Source organism: Symsagittifera roscoffensis, chromosome 5 (assembly GCF_963678635.1).
Source record: "Symsagittifera roscoffensis chromosome 5, txSymRosc1.1, whole genome shotgun sequence".
In the NCBI taxonomy this organism is placed as follows: Eukaryota; Metazoa; Xenacoelomorpha; order Acoela; family Convolutidae; genus Symsagittifera; species Symsagittifera roscoffensis.
In genome coordinates, this window is record NC_087066.1 from 54,782,361 (window position 1) to 54,804,313 (window position 21,953).

A 21,953-nucleotide genomic window follows, 5' to 3' on the forward strand; every position below is an offset into this window, starting at 1 on the left:
AGGAAAAGAATTATATAATAATCCAAACTAATCAACGCAGCTTACTAAACACCGTAAACCACAAATTAACAGCTTGACTAAGAAAAGAAAACCCACGGTACACAAACCGGATTAAACCAGCTTAAAGAACCCGATAATTTATTCTTTTGAAGACTATTGACAAGTCTAAAAAAGAAAGAATAAAACACCAAAAAGTCGAAATACAAACCAACACCAAACAATTTGATTTTTGAAAAAAGGACACAACCAAAACAACAAAACGGAAAAACCAGTAACAAACATAACATAAAAGGTTAACACAAAACAGGACCCCATAAAAAACCAGCATGCAATCATACCCTCACTCCTGGCCTAACCCACCAGAAGAGGACGTCCTGAGCATGCTTAATAGCCGGACTAACCCACCGTGCTAGAACCCACGCTTTGTGACACACTCCCTATTTTTGATGAGAGCTACTCAAGTGTGAGTAACTCTTTAAAAATGACAGAACTAAATTGAAAGCTTTTGTGCTAAAAACTAATAAAAAACCATAACTAAAAGCAAAACTAACTAACCATTTATTAAGTTAATTATATAATGCAGTAATAAAGATCGTACACAAAATCACGAAGACGAGCATAACGAATCAAAGACGACCCCATCACACTCAATCCACAGAATAGCTAAACACAACCGATATGCCGCTCACAAACACAACTCAAAGGATTTGAAGTACGACTTGACTCCGAAGGAAAGGACTTCATTGAACCAGACCAATGACCATCTCGATGTTCAAGTATACGTACAGTTCCGAGTTACAAGTCATTCCCTCGAAACTCGAGCTTCACGCCATTCCCAAACAAGATCGAAGCACAGTTCTCCACTCCGAACAAGAACAAACGATCATAAAAAACCATTTGGAAATCAGATTGATTTTGTTGGTGGTCACAGTCATTGTTGAATGACAAAATGACATCTACAATTCCAGCTCCTGGAGCTTCCTTCTCCAAGAACGGAATAGAAAAGCTCGCGAAGTACAAACGATCATCATCCATCCTCCATTACAGATAGAAGTCAAAAGAACAAAAACTCTGTAACCCCGGATGGGTGGAACCAGATCAAAACTATAATTTATTATTGATCATAATTTAGAAGTTTTATCCCTATAAAATATTAGAGACTAACCAATCGCACTTCATCAAACTAACAACCCACTTATTTGTAAGTGCTGAAATTACTTGTAATATCAGTACCAGAGCAATTCGAATTAAACTTAGAATACAGTTGTTCTCATTCTGGAACTAACTCGCGCCAACCGGTGTACACTATATCTATTGAGACTAAGAGATATAAGAGTAAGATTAAGATCGGTATTAGACTAAGAAGTTGCACGAATCTATCCGGCCGAAAATTAGATAGCGTGACGAGCAGACGGTGTACCTTATCTGAAATTACTCTATGAGGTATAACCAAAACAATATAACTCACTAGTCATACAATTTCCATATATGAAAAAATACTTATCATAGACCTTTCATGCAATTTTCTGTACTAATGAAAACTGTATGACTAGCATTTTTGGTCAACCCGGGAACAGTAGAAAATTAATATAATAATTCGTTGGCTCACAATTCGACCAATCAGAAAACCAGTTGAATAGTTTCGGTACAAATGGGACCGATTTTTCATTTTGGTACAAATGAACGTTGGTACAAATGGATCTTCACCATACAGACCGCACTCTAGTCATGCCGGCCCTGCACACTGCAGATGACTCTTTGCTGAAGAAAAAGAGAATAAAAGTAAAACTAAATTTGATGTTACACTCTATTATTCAACTCAAGACATGTTAAGATAAACGTGAACAAACAACAATTTTTCTGTCTATGCATCAAATGCCTGAAACGACGGTCGAATTAAAATTCGGTCTAGCTATAGAGCTAAATTTAACTTTCTTTTTTTAAATTTGATATTGTACTTTCGAATATATTTTTCCAGGCTACGGTAGTACGATTTGTAGTTAATCGGAAACGTTCAATAAAATTAGAAAATTAGAAAACTTAAGTGAAGATGAATCACTTTGCGAAAAAATCTTGACATCAAAATTTTCAGGTTCCCGATTTCAATTTGTGAAATATACTTGCTGACTTCAGCTTTTCATTTTTCTTTTCGTTACTTTGACAAATTTATATGGAAAAAATTGTCAAGTGTTCATCGATTAATTACAAAATTTATGCTCTATTTTCCGGGCTGTTACGTGTCTCAGTTATTGGCCATTCACATCAGGTATGTCTTAGCTTTATTCATTAGAAAAATGAACTTTTAATGCTTTAACAGAGTGAGTGTTCTGAATGTTGCATCATCAATATTTTTTGTAGTTAATCGGAACCGTATCATTAACATACGGGTCTGCAAGCCTATAGTTTGGTTTCTTGCTGGAATATCCACATACAGCTACAATATTGAGATCCAGTAGAAACTAAAACACTTCAGAAAAAAATTCAAAATTTTTATAGCAAAACTGATCAAAAAGGAGCAAATGTAACTGCTTAGAGTTTAATTGCGTATGCAAGCTCAGATTCAATTTTCAATTGTGACAAAGAAAAGGACAAAAACTGGCCAATCAATACTTCTTTTTACGACCCAAATTATATTTTTCAAAGTTGAGAAACAAAAAAAATGTGATTTCTTATTTTTTTTTTTTTTTGCGTAATTTTTTTTAGTTTCTCTTTTGGGTGTCGTATTTATTAGTCTGTGGAATGGGGGACCGACAGGCGGACTGGAAGATTGGCTGGTTCATCTGGTCTGGTGCCAAAGAGGGCAATCTGAAGGTCATCCGGGACATGGTGGATGAAGGGGCAGACGTGAACTACAAGTACAATGGAACCACACCACTGCACCAGGTATACCACCAACTAAATATTCCTGCTGATAGATTTGGTGCGAAAAAAGTTGGTTCACAGTCAACTCTGGCTCGTCAAATATGATAATATTAAACAAAACAAATCAAAATTTAGCTATAAAAAAAATAAACTCAACAGAGGGTCGATTACACCTCAAATTAGAAAAATGTTTAACTTTATGATAATTTTTTCCCGCCTGGGTCAATTTCTTGAATCGGGCTTCTCGGTTTCATTTAAACAGTTTTAAACATAAATTTTTGAATAATTACATTCACGGAAATACGGTTTTACTAGGCATGCTTTGAGACATTTCATTGATCAATAAGTAAAACTTGTTTTTGTTGGTTTCTAGGTTATGGGTAGAAAAGACTACCCGAGAAAACAAAAAAATAAAATCATTTTTTTTAAATATAGAGAATGGTTTAAAGGTGCGAATAAAGAGGTTTTACATTTAATAAATTGGATCGAAGAATTTAACAACTTTTTTGGATCTAAAAAGTTAAATAATTTTTTTGTTCTCCTCTTAATGAGACACCTGAAAACGGGCTGTGTTGGCTTAATAGTGTTCTCCCAAACGATTCTAATTTATATTTATAAATTTTTTATAAATAACTTTAACTAGATATCGTTTGGAAACAATTTATTATGATTATTTATTATAATCAAATCAACACACCCCCCCCCCCCTCAAAGTTCGGACCCTTGAAGTAAGTTTGGATCAACCGTTTAATATCCATATCCCCGCACCTCTTACGTACTCATTCCGTAACTATATTAGAGCTATAGTTTCGAGGGCTGATAAAATTTTGAAATTTTACCAATGAATTATTCTGACCAACTGAACAATCTCCCCCTAGATAAAATTAGGGAGGAGATCGTTCACTTGGTTAAGAGTAATATTTCTCAGCCAATCAGATTTGAGCATAACACATGCAGGACTTACTGCTTGAAATCGCCATTTATTTTAGGGGGAGGGGGGGGGGTTGTCCATTTGGTTTATTCAGTGAGGAGATTGTTCACATGGGCCAAATATTCCCATAATGATGGATCTTTTAATACAGCCACTCAACTATTCCCATAATGATGGATCTTTTAATACAGCCACTCAACTATTCCCATAATGATGGATCTTTTAATACAGCCACTCAACTGTTTTAGAAAAGGGACATCGACCAATAGACACAAATTATTTTCCCTTTTAATCTATGGTTTTTTGCAGGCGTGTATGAATGGCCACTTAGAGGCTGTGGAGTTTCTGTGTGAGTTTGGGGCGAGTCTGAGCAGAAAAGACGCACACGGGGACACTGCAGTTAGACATGCCGCCGCCTTCGGACACCTCCACATTCTACAGTTCCTCACACAGGTACGTCTTCTTTCTTTCCAATTTCCACTCCCTCACTTTTGATTGCAGTTTTGAAAAGCATTCTTACGTTTTGAACAAACTAGCTATTTGAACACATTTGTTCCTCATAGCTTACATCGTAAGATTTTGCGTTCAGCCACAATAAAATCTAAAACAACCAAGAAAATTGAAAATTTGAAATGTGGGGGGAGGGGAGTGGAAAATAGCCAAAACTTCCACCCCTTCGCCACCCAAAGGTTCTTTCCCTCCCCATTGATACTGTTTTACATCCATTTTCTGCCGGCTGTCCCTACCACTTTAAACTATCGGCACCAATATAAAATAATTTTGTAAATCTTGCAAAACCTGCCAAAAATGGTCAAAAGGAACACTTTCCAAAGCACTCGAACTAACTCTAGCAGCCAATTCTCTTAACCAAATGAAACTTTGTTAGAGAAAGAAAGAATATATTTTTCCTTTTATAAACAATATATCAGCATAATTAAATTTGCCACATTTAAAGCAGGAACGGATAGACAACGGGACCTGTTGGTCCACTAAAAGTCTACCCTTCTATTCAAATGAAACATCTCTAATGAAACAAATCAAATTAAACAATACGAGCAAATATATTTTTATTTAAATACAAAAGCTACAGCTCGTGAAAAAAAAAATTATATCTATTTATAAATTTATGTTGACATTAACTAACTACTGAACTTAACAGTACTAAACTTAACAATACTTCCAGGGCGCTGTAATATTATATGTATAATTTTTTTTTTTTTAAATTTTTTTTTCAAGTTTTTCGAAAGCACTCGAACTAACTCTAGCAGCCAATTCTCTTAACCAAATGAAACTTTGTTGAATCTATAAGATGTAAGACTATTCGGATCAAAGCGTATGTTATTAACAGCATTCAAATGCAATCTCACACAAAAATTGTAACAAACCAATTTTATGGGCGCGTTTGTTCGAAACGCATATATATTACAGAAGTAAATTTCAAATTTACCTCGTGGCTAGGGGAAATTCTACGGTTGGTGACTTAGGGGGGAGATTGTACGGTCGATCCGACTATTCATTGCGTGAAGCAGTAGTCTATAAAAAGAAAACTTGAAAAAAAGTTTTTTTTTCTATAGATAAATTAAAAAGTAGTCTGCTGAATGATTCGCGCTTTTTTATTATAACAAAAACAAGGATAGCCTGTAACTGCACGTTCCAACCAGTCTTTTAAAAAATTCAAACCATTGTTGTTTTTTTCTTCGCTGTGTGATAAAAAAAAAGATCTTTACGAGAAAATAGAGCATAAGCATATTCGACTGTCATAGTGAAATAATGAAACTGGACAGCAATTTTTTTAGAAGTATAAAGCCAAGCTTATAAATCGCAAAAAAAATCAAAAAAAAATTTTCAAACTTTTTTCTAAACAAAACAAAACTCTCAAAAGTACAAAAACTAATTTTACTTGCAAAAATTTAAAATTAGGCACAAATAAGCTATTGTAAGCGTCTTAAATTAGGCATAAATAATCCTGCTCGCTCGCTTCATTAACTCGAAATTAGACAAAAAAATGAAAAATTTCAAACCAGTTTTTCTCGTCAGAGAATTTTTTCAAAAGTTCTTAATGTCTTTCGAATCACAACTGAATCACGCGCTTTAATATGATATATCACTCAAAGTATTCCGATTATTAGTTTGCTTATAGTTTGCCTGGCTCAGTTCAACTTTGTTTTTAATTCACCGCTAATGCTTTGGGTTTTATTGGTAATTGTGGATGCAATGCGCGCATTAATCAATTCCAATCGGCCACGTTAATTTGCAAGTAGAAACTTGCCGTTTTTTTTACCGCACCTCCGCAAACTGAAGTATTATAATTTTTCATTGAGGTTTTCATAAAAAATTCTCATTTTGACAGTTTTTGATTTGAAAATAAAAATTGATATTTTTAAAATTGGGTAGCAAAAAGAAGGTTTTACAAATCTTTCTTCGCTCACCCGAATAAATAATTGATTTTTTTAACCAACATTGCAAAAATTTTTGTATTGAAACCGGTTGTTGATACAAAAAGGATAGTTGGGAATTGAATGCTCGGACTGCATGGAATTTTGATTGCACTTTTATCTGCCAAATATTTCGTTTTTAAAATGTTTAACTTTTCTTAGAAAGGGGCAGAGTTGGGCAATGTGAACATAGCAGGGGACAGTGCTCTCCATGGAGCATGTGCCTACTGTCAGCCGGCCACCGCCCTCTTCCTATTGGACAGGGGGGCTCAGTGCAATCTACTCAACAAAGAGGGAAACACACCCCTGCACAAGACTATGGTATTCAGGTTAGTCGAGGAAATACTTCAGTGCTGATTTAAATTATCCGGACAAAATGAACGAATTTTGAATTTTCAAACACGTTTTGCTCAAATTGGGTTCAAATTAGACAAAAAGTGAAGAGAACAAAAGTTGCTTCTAGAATTTCATCAAAAATTAATATGGTGCAATTTTTCTCCGAAATTCTCAACCAAATTTTACCCCAAAAATGGATCATTATGGCTTTTTGCAATTAATCAAGAATTACGCTAAAACTATTGTGTTCATTGATGAGAAAAAATTACCACAAGAAGCCTTTTATATAGTCCAACAAAGCTACAGAAAAGCTAAATCTGCAAAAATTTATAGTAAAAACCACATTTCTTGATTATCAAGCAAAAATTTTTCTCTTATACCCTTATTGTTAGGTTGAAAAGCCTGTTCTAGCTATCCTGATGCAGTGAGTGACTACGTATGTATTTCTTCACTGTATCGAATAATTGAATTGATTTATACAGGTTTCTGGAGAATTAATTCTTCTAGAACTTTGTGTAAGAAGCATCTGTGTAAGAAGCTTCTTGTGATATATATTTCTCATCAGTTAACAAAGTAGTTTTGGCGTAATTCTTGAAATATTGATGAAAACCATTATGAGCCAATTTTTGGGGTAAAATTTGGTTGAGAAATTCGGAGACAAAATTGCGCCATTTTTGATAGAATTCTAAGCATTTTTTGCTCTCTCTTCTTTTTGTCTAATCTTAACCCAAATTGAGAAAAACGCGTCTGAAAATTCAAATTTGGTTCGTTTTGTCCGGATAATTTGAATCAGCACTGTATTGCTCTATCAGATTAAACTTACAACTAATGAAGTTTGAGCATGCCTTAATTCATTTTCTGAAAAATAGCAGTCGTTCTCCGTCGAAAAGACGATCTCCTTCTTGTTTTAGTTATACTCATCGAAAGCCAACTAATAAGTAGAAACAATCAATACTAAGATTGGAAGATGCATATTTGACAACATTTTTGATCAAATAAGCGTATTCTAATCTTAGTATTGATTGGAAAATCATTGATTTGCTCAAAAAATCAAAACATTTTAAAATTATTTGTCAACCTTTTTGCAAATTTGTTTTAGGATTTTTTTGTCAAGAGGCGCTAAAAGAAACTTCAAAAACTATTATTCGTGGAGTAAAACTAACTTTTTACTTCCTAACTCCGTATTATAGACCTGCTTGCTTACGATATGTGCTCAATATTGGACCAGAAACCAGTGTTCTCTACACTGAGGAACGTATTTGAAGTTTTCGAACTAAGACTGCAAGGGTTTTAAATTGATGTTTTATCCGACTCCTTCCGACGATTTTTTGTGGTACCGGAAATTGAATATGAAACAAAAAAAAGAAAACAAAGTTAGCCGGTTACTGTGCAAGTAGCGCAAAATATTCAGACCATGGTCTTTACAAAAACACAAGAAAAATTCAGGTGCCAAACCTCAAATTTTAATGAAGGGTCGAATAAAATATTTTGAGCATGGGTGTGAGTTTTTGATTAAGTTAATCGTTGACTCTAATTAATCCGACGTTGAATGAATTTGAAGGAATTTTTGTGCTCATGCGGTTTTTTCTTTACAGATTTCACATTTTAACTAACCTCTTTGGACTGAATTATCCAAAATAATCTAGAGGTTATTGATTTTCTCAGCTCAAAAATGTATTGGTTCTTGAAAGTTGCCAACTTGGCCAAGTTTATACAATCAACGCGCAATACATTTCATCCTATCACAGCACGCACGAGTTCAGTCAGTCTGAATTAAATTGAAACAGACCATTGGTTTTTGACACCAAGAAGTTACTAGACACAAAAAAATCATTTGGTATTCCGATAAAAAAAAGGAGTAAAAGAGAAGTTTAAATCAATTAATTTGATTTAGTTTTGATGACTACGTGCTCAAATTTGTTTCGAATAAGGTGATACGCGACTTTTTTTTTAAACCGTCAACAACTTGTTTTTTTTTCATTATAAATGCATGCATAAACTACTGACCATATGAAATCACTGGCGGCAAGTAGGTTTTAATCAACCGAATTACAGATTACAAAATTTTGAAAAATTTTCAAAAACTTTGAAATTGGGAAAAATTTCGAAATAAGGTGCAGTTTTTATTTCCTTGAGACCTCAGCGCATGCATATACTTGATAGTTATCTGATAGTAAAGTTTTGGGAGTGCGGTCTGTAATTAGGCAACCGCCTATTCATACTCGTCAGTATTTAGACAAATTAAATACTCAATTCTGATTGGTCGAAACGAATTGAAAATTAACGAATTCATATCTCAATTTGCCAAAAGTTGGCCATATCTTATCGCAAAATAATGAAATTTTGTATCGTGAAAGCTCCATTTAAAGGGGAAAACTTACTTGATGATGATTATTTAAATGAAAAAAAAAAACTAAAAAAGAGAAAACAATCAATACTAAAAGATGCGTTATCGTTAGTTGCCCGTCCCAATTAACTCTCTAAGTTTCAAATAAAAAAATTATTTTGAAAACTGCAACTCTCACCCGCTTGCCACCATAAGATCGCGTGACGGAGCAAAATTTAAGGAAACAATCACCAAAAAAATTGAAAAAACACCAGTTGTCCCCCTGAAAACAATTTACGAAAATCAAGTGCAGGAAACATGAAAATTATTTACCGCCAGCATTCAGCGAAATAGAAGAGCAATGTGCCGAACCCGCGAAAAAAGTTTGCCCCCGTACCCAAATTTTTTGAGGAAACAAATCTCAACGCCCAATAGACGAAAAGCTCTAACAACAAGGATTTTCTACTGCACCAAGGCGATGATATATTAATATTTGTAACAATTCAAGGACTCGAATTTTTGGTAAGATAAAAAAAAATTTGAGGGATGGAATGTTCAAAATGGCCCCTCGACCATTCTTAAAAATTTACACAATTTTCGTATCGAGTGAAAATTGAAAAGTACTACCGGTTGTCTGGCCATTTCTCATGAGAAAAAGTGATGAAACATACTCCCCACATTTTTCAAGATTTTGATCCAAAAGTGCCATTTTTTGTAATTGACCGTAAATTCCCAAAATTTTTTGACTGATTTTGAAACTAGGATCATGCCAGCAATCAAAAAATTTTTTTACGACACGAGCCATCTCGGATGTTGGTTTCACTATATCCAGTGTTTTCCGAAATTTTCAGGAACTGGGATTTTCGAGAGAGTATAAAAATGATCCGGCCCTGCACTTGATAGCTTCTAGACTATTCAGCTGGCCTTTTTTACGCCTTGATGAGCTGATATGTATATTTCTACAATTATCAGTCCGAGTTATCGGAAATTTTTTCTCGACACCAAAATCTTGAAACTTTTTTCAGTACCTTAGTGAATTTTGGATAACTGATTACGTCCCGAATGTTTTTGACAAGGATGTTACCAAAAATGTTTTGAGAACTACTAACAAATGCAAAAATTGGAATATGAATTGGAACAAAGAAGTTTTTCCGAACTTGCTGAAAAAATTAAGTGCGCAAGAAATCGAATCTCGTATGCAATTTCGGAGAATTTCGCTTGGCGAACCAGCCCCGAAAAAACGTCGAAAATGTCAGTTATTGGACAAAAAAATAATTCGCCTGAAAAATTCTTATTTAGGGTGTCACTTGTCATCGAAAACGTTTTGGGATGGAAATCAGTCATTTGTCAAAACTTTTGAAAAACTATGAACTTTCTCAAATTATTAACTTTTTTTCGGCTTAATATTATTCTGCCTAAAATATCGTTTTAAATTTTGTCCAATAAAATTTCCTTGTTCTTGAATGATTTATGTTTTTGCTTTCTCTATTCTGATTGGTTAATTCAATTTTTGTCTAATTACTGAGGAGTCTGAGTACGCGAATGTCTGAACAACTGCTACCTAACCAAAGTTTTGATAGTTTTTTTTGTAAATTATGTCTCTTATCACGTCAGATAAAAAGACAGATTCCCAATATCTTTTTCAATACTATGTACACTCTAAGAACATATAACTGGGTTACAGGCCAAAAAGTCAAAAAGCCGACAACTCAAAAATAAGATTACCATTTTCAGCACGCCGAAATTTGATATTATAACGCAATTTCACAACAAATTTTCACTGTTATGCAATTGTTACTTGATTCTTAAGTAATTTACGTTATTCTTACGTAATTTTGGCTTCAATATTTTGCGGTTTGTTGGACACCCGTCGTATTACTGTTTAGCTCGTGGTTCGTGCCTGAACATCGTAGACTGGCGACTGTGGAATTGTTGCTGGATAGAGGAGCTGATTTGTGGCTCATCAATCATAATGGACTTACCCCCCGTCAAATGGCCACTGAGAAAAACATGCCCTTGTCCATGTTACAAAAAATGGCAGATATAGAACACAGCCAGGTACGTAAAATTAGTAGCATAGCATTGGAAAGTTATATTTTTATGCAGGGGCGGAGATAGGATTTTCTCGAGGGGGGGGGGCGGATTTTCAAAAAAAAAATCGAAACTTTTGTCAACCTTTTTTTAGGTCGACCAAATTGATTTTTCGAGCTCTCCCAAAGAACTAAAAAGTCCCTGTTTTGGCCAAATTTTCTGCGCCGCAGGCAAAGTTTGAAAAAGAAAGGCCAAAAAAGGCATTTTTAGGCATTTTTTGGAAAATTTTGACCAAAAAATTGCATTTTTTCGGCGCGCACTTCTCCCTTAAAATTAATATAAAATGGCACCGAAGGCGCCTTTAGAAAAATTTTAGAGCCGGTCAGCCAGTAATGGGTGTCTCAAATTAGTACAAAGGGGGACCTTTTTGGTCGGCAGGGGGGCGGATCAATCGGACTTAGGTATAACCGGTCGAATCCCTGGGGGGAAGCACCACTCCCGGTCCTAAATCCGCTATTCCCTATCATTATCCTCTAAAAATAGACAAGCAACAATATTAAACGAGCATCAAAATTTTGATATATGTTTGCAAAATTTCACATAATGTTTTCTGTTATTAAATTCGGATAACTGCATCACATACTTTGGGTTACATGAGCCGGAACCCGGTTACAATTATTAGCTTCAGATTTGCTTAATCAAGCTCGGTCTTGTTGGTCTGACCGTGATACGCAAGAGCATTCACCCTTTTACGATTTGAGAGAGAAAAAAATAAAACGTTTTGAAGTAAATATAAAAAATCGCATTTTCACATACCATGCGGATTCTAGTGATCTTTGCTTATTTGTTTGGTAATAGTGCGTAGGTGCAATGATTGCGAGTTCACATCGTGCGTGCACTACAAGGTGCAAAGTGAGCTCTGGTAATGTAGCTAGCCGTAGCGGTGCGCTTTACCGGATAGCCAAAAAAAATAAATACTTCCGGTTTTAACTAAACTAAATAGAAAACTCGTCACTAAACTGTGGCTCCTTTGATTGAAAACAATTCGCCTCAAATTTTGCAGCGGTTACTAAAAAAAATCCGATAATTTTTAAGAGATTTGATTAGTTAATACGTTTATTCTCATTGATGGATTTTCTCCACTCTTCTCGATTTTCTCTCGATTTTCTCCACTCAACCCCAACAATTTAATTACACCCTAAATTTTTGGGCCCTTAATTGTTTGTTTGCGGTGGACAATGAGTATGCTAGAGGGGGTGGGGGGGGGGGGGTTTGTTTGTGTGAGGAAGGGAAGGGAGTGGGAAAGGAAGATTGATGGGACTAAGTGTGGGGTAAGAGGGGGAGGGATACCCCAAATAAGAAAGCAATGAGTAAAAAATTGTGTTATTGTTTTGATGAGTATTTGTCAGTTAAATAGTATGTTGGTAATATGTATTATGGTTATTTTAAGACGCCAGCGACTATCCAGGGCAACAAAACATTGGCTATCCGGGAGCAAATTTATTTTTTGACTATCCGGGAACAAATTTTTTTTTTTGACTATCCGGGAACAAATTTATTTTTTGACTATCCGGGAACAAATTTATTTTTTGACTATCCGGGAACAAAACTATTTTTTGACTATCCGGGAGCAAATTTATTTTTTGACTATCCGGGAACAAATTTATTTTTCGGCTATCTGTGTATTCGACTCCGTGACACGCCACCACAGTAGCTTAATTAAAGTTAAGTTAATAACCTAAGTTATTAACTAAAAAAGCGAAGACTTGGCAGCCTAATCATGGTCGGGCTCTTTTCCCTTTTCTCCCCAACTGCGAACTTTACAAATAAAATATCTGTTAGAATGGTCCGATTGGAATATAAATTGAGATGCTGACTACTTAACTCATGACAAACATCATCATCATTAGCCTTGTGTAACCTTGTAAAACTGAGGCTCGTCGGAGTTGGGGGAAGGGGGAATAGATAAATTCTCGGTCGAGAAAACCCGGTTTGGATATTGTTGATTTTTTAGTTATTTTATGTGGAAACATATTTTCTAAAGTACCTTATTTATTTTTACCAACACAGTTCTAGTTTTTCGATTAGATCCTCTCATCGCACTAAAAACAAAAAAAAAACGACGCAATTTGGAAAAAAGGAGGTTTTTTTTAAAAGAATGTGGTCGGAACATTCTGAGCAACTTTCACAGCAACGGGCTATACTGGTTCCAATGTCCGAAACGTTGATGCGTGGAGAATTATTCCAAGCTCATAGCCGCTCCTTATTGATTAGAGGTAAACTAAAATAATCATAATATTTCCATTTACACTCAAACTTTGAACTTAGTATTTGACATCGGCAGTCCAAAGTTTCTATTGTATCAAAAATTTGTTTTTATCAAAAACTATCCGAGACAAGTTATGAGGCAGTCGGAATTTTCAGGGCTTTACTGTAATATTCATGTTGAAAAATTGGATTAAGATAGGTAACTAAGATTGTTTAGGTTAACTTAAACTAAGACTAGCTTAAGACGGGATATGTTGGAGATCTCTACTACGGGATAGTAGACTTTTATCCTTGTTTTTGTCTGCAGCTGAACGAGAGTAAGATGAGTGTGATGAAGGACAGACTGGAGTGTCCGGTATGTCTGGAGAGATACAGGGTTCCCCGGACACTCCCACAGTGTGGACACACCTACTGCCACAAGTGTCTCAACACCATGCTCAAGGCCTCAATCAAACACAAACAACTGCAAGAACAACAACAGCAGCTAAATCAACAACAGCCACGACAGCAGCAGCAGGACCATCAAAAAGACATAGTCATTGTAAGGAGAAACGCTATTTAAAAAAATGCACATTCATAAAAAAAAAACACGTATCATGACGCCGCATCCTCAATTATTTGACCCTCTGACCCGAAAAGTCTCTCTTTGGCGCTTCTTCATAGCATACTGATAAAATGTTACTTTGTTGTAGCTAATTCTAGGTTAAAACTAATAAAAAGAATAAGAATTAAGATGAATTAGTCGATAAGTTAAAACATTAAAACAATGAGAGATCATTCTCTCCGCCGGAGAGAATGGCTCATGAAGGTCATATATGAGTGACCGGTTAATTAATTAAGTATGTTTTGCAATAATTGCAAAACCTGATGTAAGATCACAACATTCCCCTAAGCAGGAAAAAATTTAAATTGCTAATAAGGTAATGCACTAGAACTAACTATGACTGACTCCTTTCTCCCCCTTTAAGGACGAGGGAAAGAAAATTAAAGCGCCTTAAAAATGAGGAACTGACACTAACTAAAGCTCCCTATAGCATTAAATATAGCTATTATAACTGCAAGAAAGATTATCCGGAATCCAACGGATAGGGGTTATGTTAAAGCAAAATAAAATGCGGTGAAGTTTACCCAATGTTTTATGGGTGGGGTCTTGCTTTGTAATAGGCTAACTGAAGGGAAGTCGATTTGGATGATTTATGAGAGCACACGATGATGTTTTCTTTTTTTTTCTTTTTTTGGATTAAGTTTATCCGAAGGATAAAGTTCTTACGTTTACCGATCGACAAATTAATATTTGAAGATTAGCACCAGTTTATAAGGTAGTATGTGCTACTTGGTAAGCCAAAATAACAGATTAGAGTATAGCTGAGTGATTACAAAGATTTATATTCTTTTAGAAAGTTTTCAAGTTCTGTGTTGAAAAGTTCGCTATCGAGATCGGAGTGATCTCCAAAATTTTCTATTTCCATTCTCAGTGATTCGTCGGTTGATGAAGTGACATTTGATCAGGTGATGTTGAATTTGAATCTAAGACAATTAACTCCGCCGGATTTGTCTTGTTGATGGTGTCGTGTGGTCCTTCAATTTCTATCACGATAGGATCGGCCGCCGAACCCGAGGCTTCTTGAACGTTCTCTACTGCATCAATAAAATAACGTTTACCATAAAATTTTGGTGGACCAACATTTCTACTGGAGCGGCGGATGGTAGGAGGAATTTTACCGGAAATGCTGGTAGGGTTAGCAGGTATAGTACACTCGTCAGGTAAAGTACACTCGTCGGTTGAGTCATTAATCTCGAACACCGGGAAGTCCGTATTTGAATCGTTATCCATTGGATTAGGCACGTCTTGCAGGTCCTGTTGTTCAATGGTGTCATTGTCCCTTCCCTGGTTTATGGTTCTCTGCTCCTCAGTACTATGTGTTCGGTTGGCGGGTATTATACTTATTGGGCACTCGTAAGATTGGTCCAAAGGTTGTTCTCTGCTTGGTTCAATGTCGTTTTCTAAAATCTCAGATTTTATTTCAGGATTGGTTATGGTGTGATTAGAATTATTTGCGATTGAGAGGTGAGGTGTAAGTGAGTCTGAAATAAAACGCTCTCTGGCTACATCCCTACAAGGGAAGCCGCCCGCTATCCATTCCCATTCACTTGTATCCGAAATATCCGAAGGAATTAGCATAGATTCATCCGAAGCAAGGTAACCTGGAGGAGTTGATGACTTCTTTGAGTAGCGTGTTTGACTTCTTGTAGTATTGCGTGATGACCCTGGTATGCGTGTCCTAGTTAAGTTGTCAGAAGGGGTCGGATCCACTTGACTGGTCCTTTTTTTCGTTGGCTTTTTCGTTCCTGATTTACGTCTTACGCCTTCCTGTTTCTGACCTACTTCAACATTAGGATTAGGAAAATAGGGGAATGAAATGTTTCCTTTAAAAGGTCTGATTTTATTTGAAGTAGAAATAGGAATCGCAATGTCGGATTTTCGAATTATTTTTCCGTCGGATAATTTTACTGTTGAAGTAGAAGAATCTATAATTCTTTTATTTAGTTCCTTATAGAAACAGTCTCGGTTGATGTTACCGTTAGTTTTCCGAAGGATTTTACCTTTGAATGGACTTTTGATTGGTAGTCTATTTGGGATGATTTTCGAGGATGAAGCATAGTCCGTGTCGTATCCTTTTTCTTTCGGGTTTTGATTCTTCTTCGCTATCAAGTCGTCCTTGTAGCCATCCTCTAGTCTGTCGTCCGCATTCCAATCCTTAGCTCGTTCTTTAGACAGAATTGATTTCCCTTTGTCTAAAATTCCAAAGGAGGGTTTAACAGAGGCTAGTTGTTTCCAAATAGTATTTGGTTTTCTGTTATAGTGGATTTCGAAGTGTGAACATTTAATTTTTGATTGATAGGTAGAACGTATATTCCAGATGATTTTTGAAACGGCACTCTGCAGTGTGCTTTTATGATGTTCTTTTGAAATAGCCAGTAGTTTGATTTTCACAGTGTGTACTAAGTTTTCAACTAATCCGTTGGAACGGTGGTCGCCTACTGTACAAAAGATTATTTTGATGTTGCTGGAATCGCAGAATGATTTGAAGTCTTGACTTGTAAAGCAAGTAGCGTGATCTACCCTTATAGAATAAGGTATCCCGTGTAAGAATATGTAGTCTTGTAAAAATTCTACAAATGTTTTTGAAGAAGTAGACGATGTAATTTTTGCCGACGGGAATTTAGAAAATCTGTCGATACAAAGTAAAATGTATTTCTTTGGCCCCCAGTAAGAATCCAAAGGACCCGCGAAATCTAAATTAAGTTCTTCGTTCGGTTCCGATAGTGGAGGAAGTTCACTAATTTGTGACTTAGGAATGACAGTTTTCAAATTCTTACAGTTTTCAAATTCAGGTGAATTAATTAAACTACAATTAGAGATTAAAAAATAAAGAAGTGCGGAATTAGAAATGGAAATAATTAAAATATTTGTATTAGAATAATCCGTTGGAATGCAATTTGAAGTACAAAATTCTGTTCTTTTGTGATTAAATGAGCAAATTGGAAAAGACGAGTTAATGAGTTTTAACACTGCTGCTATTAGGTAATTACGTAATAAAGCGTAATCGGAATTTTCCAGATTAAAACCAATGGCTGAGCATGTAGTTCTTATTTTCTCCGACGGATTTAATGATTTATTAATCTTATTAATGTTTGCTTCTACGAATTCTTCATCGTAATGAGATATTGGAAGAGCTTTTCCTGATGGAATTCTAGAAATAAGGTCAGTGAAACCCATGTCTTTTCCTGCGATATGTTTGATAGAGAAATTAAAAGGTAATAATCTGTCTACCCATCTTGTTAGTCTACTGTGGTAAGTTTTATTCCCGTGGTTTGGTGATAAAGCGGATAATAAAGCTTTGTGATCAGTAATTACTTCGAAATCTGATCCGTAAAGGTAATTCTTATAATGTTCGACGGCCCATACAACCCCTAGTAGTTCGAGCTCGTTCGTAGAATATTTAGACTCGTGAGGGTTTAAAAAGCGTGAAGCAAATGAGATTGTTTTCCAATCGTTCCCATGGAGTTGTTCAAGCGAGGCTCCGAGTCCATTATGTGACGCGTCTGTTTTTACCCTAGTTTTACGTTTCACGTCAAAATGGGTATTCTCTGTTAGGTTTACGATTTCTTCTTTAATTTTTTCAAACGCTTTTGTATGGTCATCGTTCCATTGGAATATTGATTTCTTATTTAGAAGCGGTCGGAGTGGGCTTCCTAAGGATGCTAAGTTTGGGACGAATTTAATGTATTGGTTTATAGAACCAAAAAATGATCGTAGTTCTTTCAAATTCTTCGGAATAGGTAGATCTTTTATGGCTTTCGATTTGTCGAATAATGGGGTAATACCTGATTTAGAGATTTTGAATCCCAACCATTCTATTTCTTTTCGAAAGAATTTACATTTTGACCACTTCACCGCGAAATTGTATTCGTCGAGGGTCGATAAAATTTTTCTTGTGGTCTGAGAATGATCCTTTGGAAGAGATTAAAATGTCGTCCAAGTAACAGTTAGTAAATGGGATTGAACCTAACGTAGAGTCCATTACTCTTTGAATTCGTTAGGCATATCCCTTAAGCCGTAAAAACCAGTTAAAAATTGGTAAGTACCCGTAATATCACCACCCACGATACTGAAGTTACATTGGTTATAGTGAATTTATCTAGTGCTAATTGGCTGTACGCGTTTTTTAAGTATAAGTTAGTAAACCACACTTCTCCAACGGAATCATTAGTAATTTGTGCCGCGACATTGTCTACCAGTTCGTGGATGTTTGGCATTTGATATTTGTTCTTGTAAATCTGTTTGTTTATGAACTTGGAATCTAAGGCTAATTTGATGGATTTATCTTTTTTACAAGTGATGACTATTGGGCTAATGAATCTGTCTCATCGCAGTTTTCTAATTTTTTAATATGTCCTTCCGCTTTTAGTCTATTGAGTTCTGTCTTTACCGCGTCCAGTAAGTGAAGGGGGACTCGTCTTCCCTTTAGTTGGATTGGTTTTAAGGGTTCATGGAAATGGGTGATTTTCATCTGATTTTTAATTTTTCCAATCCGAAGGAATAAATTTTTGAATGATTTTGTTATATTCAAAATTTCCCTATCTTGGTTTGTTTGAGAGATGGAATTTATCGACTTACACTGCTTGTTAGTCTGAAAGTGTGGGAAGTGTTTCTGAGAGACTTCTATCCCCACTTTTGGAAGGTTGTCGTTTCCTAAGATATTTCTCTCGTGTCCTTCGGTTAGAAAGAATTGACAGTCGTTGTCTGACCAACCATTTGAAAATATCCGAAGCTTCACCTTTCCAGTGATGTTTATGGCATTATCTGTGAATCCACAGTATAGGTCTCTAGTTGACTTATCCACTGGATAAATTTTCAAGTAGGGGTCTCGTAACTTTAATTCGTGAAGTACGTTTTTCTTAAGGAAGCTCACCGGGCTAGCTGAATCCACTTGAATGTTTAAAATTACTTGGTTTTCTTTTCCGAGTCCAATGTTCAATAGTTTCTTCAATTCTTTTCCATCGTTATCAAAAATCGTAGTTACATTTAGTACAGAATAATCGTCGTTTTCGCTTTGTCCAGATTCTGACCATGCGTTTATGACGCCACAACATTCTCTATCCATGAGGTCAGTATTTACATCCTGAATATCCGACGGATTAAAATCTGTATTATCTACAATTTGGGTATTCACAATGTTTACATTTTTGCGACGAGATCTACAAAGTCTGGTGAAATGTCCTTTGAATTTACATGAAGTACAAGTCGTGTCCTTTGCTGGGCAAACTGCTAAGTGACCTTTTGAGAATAATCCGCCACACTTCATACAGTTGTTACTCCTTTCGATGTTAAGGGTTGGTTCTCTTTTGACGTTAAAGTGGTTGCTTGGTTTGTGTACGGATGATCCGTTGGATTTAAAATTATTGGTTAACTTCAAGTGATTTAAAATTCCTTTTTCGTCTATGAGTGCTACATTTAGTGCTTCGCGTGGAGGGAGGGTTTCTGTTAACAATTTCCTTTGGATGTCGTAGTTTTTCATTTTATTTATGAAAATATCCCTTATCCACTCTTCTTCTCCTGCGATTATGTCGCACTTTTTCGCCATTTCAGCTAAGGCACCCCAGAATTGTTCGAGGGATTCTCTATCGCCTTGTTTTCTATTTAACAGTTTATGTCGTTCAAATGTGACATTTGTTTTTCTTACGAAAGCGATCGCTAAGAACTCCCAGAATTCCTTAAAAGAAATTTGTAGGACTTTCACCTTGGTAAATTTTTGTCCGAAGATCCTTTTTCCTTCATTTCCCAGTGCCAGATACAAAACCGAACGTAATTTCTTGTCTGCTTCTTCTATTCGCATTCCGTTGAATTTCTTGGTTTCGGTTTTTATCGATGCTGTTTCTTCTTCGTCATATCGTCTTTGTTCTTGGGAATTTCTCTCCAATCTCGAGCCTCTTTGAGTATCTGTTTCACCGTCCGTTGAGTTTTCCAAATTTGGAGGTAGTGGGTGATGTCTCTCCGACGGATTGAGTAAATTTTCTATATCTATGTTTTCCTTAGCAATTATAGCTAATTGAAACAGATCACTCCAGTCTTCCCAAGGGATGGGTGGGTCTACCGTATGGTTTTGCCAAAAAGGAGGTATTCCTCTCACGTTAGATTCGTTAGATGACTGCGCCATGATAAAATGTTACTTTGTTGTAGCTAATTCTAGGTTAAAACTAATAAAAAGAATAAGAATTAAGATGAATTAGTCGATAAGTTAAAACATTAAAACAATGAGAGATCATTCTCTCCGCCGGAGAGAATGGCTCATGAAGGTCATATATGAGTGACCGGTTAATTAACTAAGTATGTTTTGCAATAATTGCAAAACCTGATGTAAGATCACAACACATACATTTTTGTTCAGCTCTAATTAAGCTACCTCCGGCGTCAATAGGTTCCTAATTTGAGAGGGAGCACTCGCCAAAAAAAAACATTGCAAAAACGCAGAAAATGTCATTTTTGGCCGTTTCTTACAAGAATTTTACGAGAAATAGTTGAATCAATTAAATTTAAAAATTTTTGATAAGTTAGATTTTGAAACCAATTTAAGTTTTAAACCAATTAAATAAACAAAACTTAAAAACGTATAAGCCTCTTTTGCAACAACCTACTCAAAATTACAACATTACCTGTGCTAAGAAAACTTTTGAAACTGAAATTCAAACGTGAACCCCCCCTCCTTGCATTTGAATTTCAGTTTCAAAAACTCTCCTAGCAGTGGTAACTTTGCATTGGCGAACAAATACACGGCTACGAAAAATTTTGCTTTTCAAGCTTTACGTCGTAGGGTTGATTGATATTCAAATCAGTTCTATACATAACAGTCCGAAAAGTCTTGAAATGAACAAAAATACATACCGATACAGTTCGGCTTAAGGTCTTTGGTAGAAATAGGGGAGCGGGGGTGGAGGGAGTGGAAAAAGGGGGGTCGAAAATTGGCATATACATATTATTTAAAAAACTTTATCTTAGGGTTATGAGTTGAAGTGTCCAGAGTGCAGATGTGACTACCAGCTGATGGAGAAGAGTGTGAACATATTCCCCATCAGCAGACCACACGTCCAGGCTGTCTCTTTCTACTGCTGTCCTCACCCCTCAAAACCCCCTTCCGCTCTACACCCCTCGACAACTTCCCGAAAATGAAATCGGCCCATGTTGAAAGTGAATTAGAAATCTACAGACGTGAAGACAATAGAAAAACTGGAAATAAGCAACTATTATTGATTTATTTCCTGAGTTTGCTTTCTGTTCTCAAATCTGATTGGTTAATACAGTTTTTTTCTACTTTTTGACCAGTAGGAAATATAGGTTGTCTACTTTTTGACCACACTCCAGAATGACTACAAACCTAAGATTCCATTTTAATCCTCATTATCTCACCTCCGCTAATTATGTTACAACTTAGAGGATTGTGATGGAGGATTGAGTCTTGTTGGAAAACTAGTAATAATTCAAGAATGTATTCTTTGTTGCTTGAATTAATTTTTTTCTTGTAGTCTACTCTTAGTCACTGAGAGTGATACTGTAGATTCAAACTCTGAGCTCTCAGCTGTGTACCAATGTCTCTGCACTCGTGACCTTGGACACATCATAATAATAATAATTGATACCACTGAAGGTTATTATTACATCATGCAAATTACTGCTATTGCAGTAGCAGTATGACATACCCCCTCGAGTGGAAAATAAATTTTTCGGTAAATGAAATAATTTATACTATAAAGAGTTTTATGCACTCAGTTCATAGATAGTTCCTGTATTTTGAAGATTTGTGATTGCAGACTTTCATTTCTTTAGTTTTCTTCAAGGTCGATTCTCCAGCAAGGATTCCAATATATTCCTTTGTCCAGCGTTGCGTAGCCGCATTTCCTCCGGAATAAGTGTCTTTCTAGTAGTCGTAATTTGGACTCTATAGGCCTGTCACTCCGTTCTTGGAAGTCTGTTAGTCTTCTTCGGGACTCCTGGAGTGCGGCCTTGAGAAGTGCTCCTCCTGGCAACTCCTCCGATACTTGCTTGATGGAATGTTTGACCGGGCCCCCAAACTGTTTTGGCTCTTTACTCTTAGTCTGTCTAGAGCTTCGTCGGACTCCCAATTCTTCGGCGCTAGATTCGTCTTAAACACCCTGAGGAGGCTCAAATCTCGTATCCCGTTCAGATTCTGGCTGAACATGTCCT

At 36.0% G+C, this 21,953-nt stretch overlaps 1 protein-coding gene across 2 annotated transcripts; it reads left to right on the top strand.

The window, feature by feature from the left end:
- The first annotated feature begins 1,803 nt into the window (after positions 1–1,803).
- Positions 1,804–20,960, top strand: LOC134846402 (protein TANC1-like). 2 transcript variants are annotated; one of them, XM_063863737.1, is made up of 7 exons: positions 1,804–2,266; positions 2,704–2,883; positions 4,103–4,246; positions 6,391–6,557; positions 10,777–10,948; positions 13,497–13,730; positions 20,751–20,960. In XM_063863737.1, exons 1-7 carry the CDS (start codon positions 2,171–2,173, stop codon positions 20,919–20,921), a joined length of 1,164 nt encoding a protein of 387 aa, XP_063719807.1. In that variant the 5' UTR covers positions 1,804–2,170; the 3' UTR covers positions 20,922–20,960. The 2 variants fall into 2 exon arrangements, with proteins under 2 accessions (XP_063719807.1, XP_063719809.1); XM_063863739.1 differs by having other exon boundaries at positions 2,155–2,266; positions 2,732–2,883.
- The last annotated feature ends 993 nt before the right edge of the window (positions 20,961–21,953 follow it).